Source organism: Austrofundulus limnaeus, unplaced genomic scaffold, assembly GCF_001266775.1.
Source record: "Austrofundulus limnaeus strain Quisiro unplaced genomic scaffold, Austrofundulus_limnaeus-1.0 Scaffold1187, whole genome shotgun sequence".
Taxonomy (NCBI): Eukaryota; Metazoa; Chordata; class Actinopteri; order Cyprinodontiformes; family Rivulidae; genus Austrofundulus; species Austrofundulus limnaeus.
The window spans coordinates 27,015-31,425 of NW_013953589.1; the positions used below are offsets into that span (position 1 = coordinate 27,015).

At 37.4% G+C, this 4,411-nt stretch overlaps 1 protein-coding gene across 4 annotated transcripts in view; it reads right to left on the reverse strand.

The window, feature by feature from the left end:
• Positions 1-4,411, reverse strand: part of cdc42bpab (CDC42 binding protein kinase alpha (DMPK-like) b) — a gene marked incomplete at its 3' end in the record, with an annotated part of 53,755 nt that overhangs the window by 25,091 nt on the left and 24,253 nt on the right. For all 4 annotated transcript variants that reach the window (XM_014031139.1, XM_014031141.1, XM_014031142.1 and 1 more), the window contains 2 exon segments: positions 715-794; positions 4,070-4,179. In XM_014031139.1, coding sequence (XP_013886593.1) covers positions 715-794; positions 4,070-4,179 — 190 coding nt within the window.

Here is a 4,411-nt window from a genome sequence, read left to right on the forward strand (position 1 = left end):
CCATTAAATTCTAAGTTAATGGTTATTTGCAAAACAAAATAAAGTTTCTCCGTTCGAACATTTAATATATTGTCTTTGCATTCTATTCAGCTGGATATGGGTTGAAAAAGATTTGCAAGTCATTMTATTTTGTTTTTATTTACGATTTACACAACGTGCCAACTTTTCTGGTTTTGGGGTTTGTATCTGTCTACCTTTAGGGCAAGATTCACCTGATATCACTGCCCATATATATGCTTAAGTCTCTGCTTTTTTAGAGCAGCAGCTTGAAAATTCACAAGAAACAAATTTAAAACACTAACATTTTTTAAAGAATTTCAGTAAGACATACCAGGGTTTTATTTATGTCTCTATCATATTTTGCTGTATATGTAATTTGAAAACATGGAGGTTGTTGAACTTTAAAACTTATCCCATGAGTAAAACGTGTGAGCCACGATGTGTAGATAGAAAGTGAGAGACAGAGAGGCGTGGTCACAGAGAAAACCAGAGTGCTGGTGCAGCAAATTGTCCTTATTGGTACATGGTGGATTGTTTATATGTTAAAGATTAGTGGTTTAACAATTTGCCAATTCTTTTGTCTGTGTAGAGTCTTAGCAGTTGCGGAGCAAAGTAATTTTTCTAGTGGTTTAGAGGTTAGTGAAGCTAACATTCTGATTAGCTGTGTCAACCACTGCCAAGTTTAAATCCACCTGCTTCCATGGTAACACTTACCATTTACTTGTATAGGTGAAACCCACAAATGGCAGGTGGTGACCAGAGAAGGCTGTGTGAGAAGGAGGGGGCATGGTCTCCTGAAATAATTAAACATTAAGACAAGGGAATTGCATTTACAGTGCAACAGAAAACAGAACAAAAACTAGGGTTGGGCATAATCGTATCGTGTGCAATTAATCGTCAGAAAAACATTAATCAATTATTTTTTGGCACTTGACAATTAATACAATTAACGCCACCGAGCAGGCAGACTGACTGGGGATTACTCTGGTCAGTCTGCTCAGTGCTCCTCTCCGCTTCAAATATGACGAACATTAAAATAAAGTTCTGTAATTTATTTATCTATCTACACAATTTAAAATATGATSTATAGCCTGAAATCTGTAATTTTCACACACTTTGGAACAATTTTTTACAAAAAGCAAATCTTTCCCACTAAATTGGTCATGTTACTACGAAATAAGGGTGTCCAGGGATTCAGGGCATTAATCGTCAAATTAATCGGTTTCGGCTAAATACCGCAATTAATCGTGATTAATTTTTTTGCCAATATTGCCCAACCCTAACAAAAACACATAACATGTAATAAAGACGTGRGAGCAAAGTAAAGGTTTATATAGCACTTTTCTCAGATATGTAACACAATTCTTGGCCATGCAAGAGTCCTGAAGTTTATTAAAATTTTAAAATTAAATCATAATTGACCTACGAGACATTGAAACTGGAATCATTTCCAAGTATAGAATTGGTTCKAAAACAGAACCTTTGGTACCCCACATGACACATATTTGCCATCTGACATGAACTGGTTAAAAAGAAAAACACTGAGGCTCCTGTCAGAAAGGTAAGATGTGAACCACTTTAGAACATTCTCAATCGATTATGTAACCTGTTTATTAAGATGCTGTGATCCGTCGTGTCAGTGGCTAAAGAAAGGTTCAACAATTCTACAGAGCTATAAACTGCCCAGAGACAGAAGCTATAAATTAATAAATGGCTGCAGTAACATGTTTTTATTCAAATAAATTTTTCATGAACCAGACCGAAATTTCTTTCATAAAGGTGTTTTGTTCAAAAATAGAAAGAAGCTGTTTAGTCTAATTCTTTTTAAACTGTGCCCTAAAGGTAATACCTTTTTATTTATGACTAAAATTCAACATTTTGGTCTAAAATCGTTTAAGTATTCAATATTGGGTCTAAAAACGTCTCTGTGCTGCTCCCTTTGGGTTTAACTACTACATTTGAATTTCGTTATTCATTCAAAGAGTACCATATGATGCTGCTGGTACTGTGTGACGTCACAAAGCACAGTGTTCAGTATAAAAGCCTCTCTGTAGAGACACGGCCTGCAGAGATTCGGGAGTTAGCCATAGCATTGTTGACCGTAGCTGTGGTAGAAGCTGCCTTCTCCTCACCCACAGAGAAAACATGAAGACATGAAGACATAAAACAAACTGAATTAACTTATACATCCTCTTTGTGCTTCAATATTTTTTTTAAAACAAAATACAAGATTGCTGTATCACGCAGTTGTGATCGGGCCAAAATACATACACACCTTCGCACACAGACACACACTGTCCCCACGATGTAGGAAAAACGTGTCCACACACACGCCTCCACAGCTATTATTATTATTATTATCATTATTTTTTTATCATTAGAGATCATTGCCACAGCCTTACTGTGTTCAGGAAAGAATAAAAGTTGTAGCGTTGAAGCTCAGCGGCTCACCCCGCCGTACGTCCTGTAACTATAGGTAAACGAGAACAAGTGTGTGTCGACGGAGCGGACACCCGCAGACAGCAGGAGGAGAGAAACTTACTGCGGAGCAGTAATTGAAAAAGAAAAGAGGTGAATGTCCGTGATCGGCTCTTCAAACTGCTCCTGCCAATTTTTCAAGCAGCTCCTGGTATGGACCGGACCGAACAGAAGTTACAGAACCGGACAGTGACAGCTCCAGATCCTGCTGCCGTGGTCCGCCTGCTGTCACCGGACATGGATCGAACCGGACACTCGCTGCTCTGCTCCATGTCAGAACATCCAGTGTCCACACAAAGACTAAAAATGCTGAGGTTTTTATAAACTTAGGAACATTTTAAAGCTGTGAGGATTAAATTAAAARGGGATCACATCAAACGGTAATTAAAACAGCCTATGTCCAGTTGGATTCGGATGGCCATAGTTGTTTTTTTTTTTTATTCCTGATCAAAACTCTACGTGACACAGCAACTTTGTTTTAAAAAATGTATTTAGCCACAAAGAATAGTTAATTCGTTTTGTTTTATGTCTGACGCCTCACGCTACAGGAGAACCAGAGGCCCGGTTAAAATAGAGCCTCCGCAGCGGAGGGGTTTTTCACGTCAGGCCACCCAGACACCTCTGCTGRTCGGGGTGGATTGATGCTTCTGTCCGAGGTGGATTGACCAAAGTCATATTTTATTAGTGTTTATGCTGTAACAGCTAAATGTGAGTTTGCATGAATATCATGAAACTTTACTCTTTACAAAGTCATTCATTTAGAACATTCAGAAATGTTTTCAGGAATGTTAGCTTGTCAAAGTAAGCTAAAGCTAGCTGTCACGTTGTCTCGTCTTAATAAATAAATAAATACATAAATAAATACATAAATAAATAAATAAACTTTGTCTCTTCCTTGCCACGCCTCCTCGCTCACCCCTCCTCACTTTAGGCCGTGCCCCTCAAAGTCTCCCGGCACTACCCACTTTGTAGGCATTTTTCAAATGTGTCAAGGGGCCGAGTTATCCTTTCATGGGGTGGTAAGTTCCACTTTAAGAACAGGTTCTACGATGACATGTTGGGGAACACAACCACTTTAAAAGGACCGAGCTAAGAAATTGTAYGAAAAATGTGCATTGTTCAAACTGGTATGTCCGAATAAACAGGAATCTGCTGGATTTCTTCTTAAAACCTTATTCTCACTGTTCTGACTCCAGTCAGGTTCACGGTACAGCACACAGGCCTTAAGACCTTGGGCTGAATCAAAATAAACAGACGAGAGCTCTGCTCTGAGCAGACACTCTGCAACACACTGACAACTCCTTTCTACTATAATAATGAATTGAGCTTATAGTGTATCTTACTGGTTACATCCCTGGAGGTATTACCTTTTACGTCAGACGTCAGAACGTAACTCATTATGTTTAGACAAAAGAAAGAACACATGATAAGACACACCAGCTCTTATTCTGTTTTAACTTAAAGGCTGAAATGATCAGAAAGTATAAAATAAAATACTGGATCTAATTTTCAATTAATCAGTTACAAAATTTCCTTCAATATAACAATGAGATCTATTAAAGACAAAGAGGTCCTTTAACAAACACTTTACCGAGTTCTTTAGACAGTCATCATCTACGTCAAAGTTGGAGGTATCTGTTGGACTACTGACTTCTGGGATATAGGGGGCCTCGCATGTCAAAATATTTTCCCAGTCAATGCCTAAAAACAAGAACAGAGGTTGTTTCAATTGCTCATCATAAAACAAAAAAAGAGCTTTTTTACTAATTCAAATGGACTAAAATACTGGTTTGTAGCATTGTTAAGACTTGATAATACATCTTATAAATATACTTGTATGCAATAAAACAAAATAAGTAAAAATTTTATTACGCAGACAAATCTGAAAAAATTAGTTAGAATAAATTATTTTTAAATAAACTGGCTATAATAT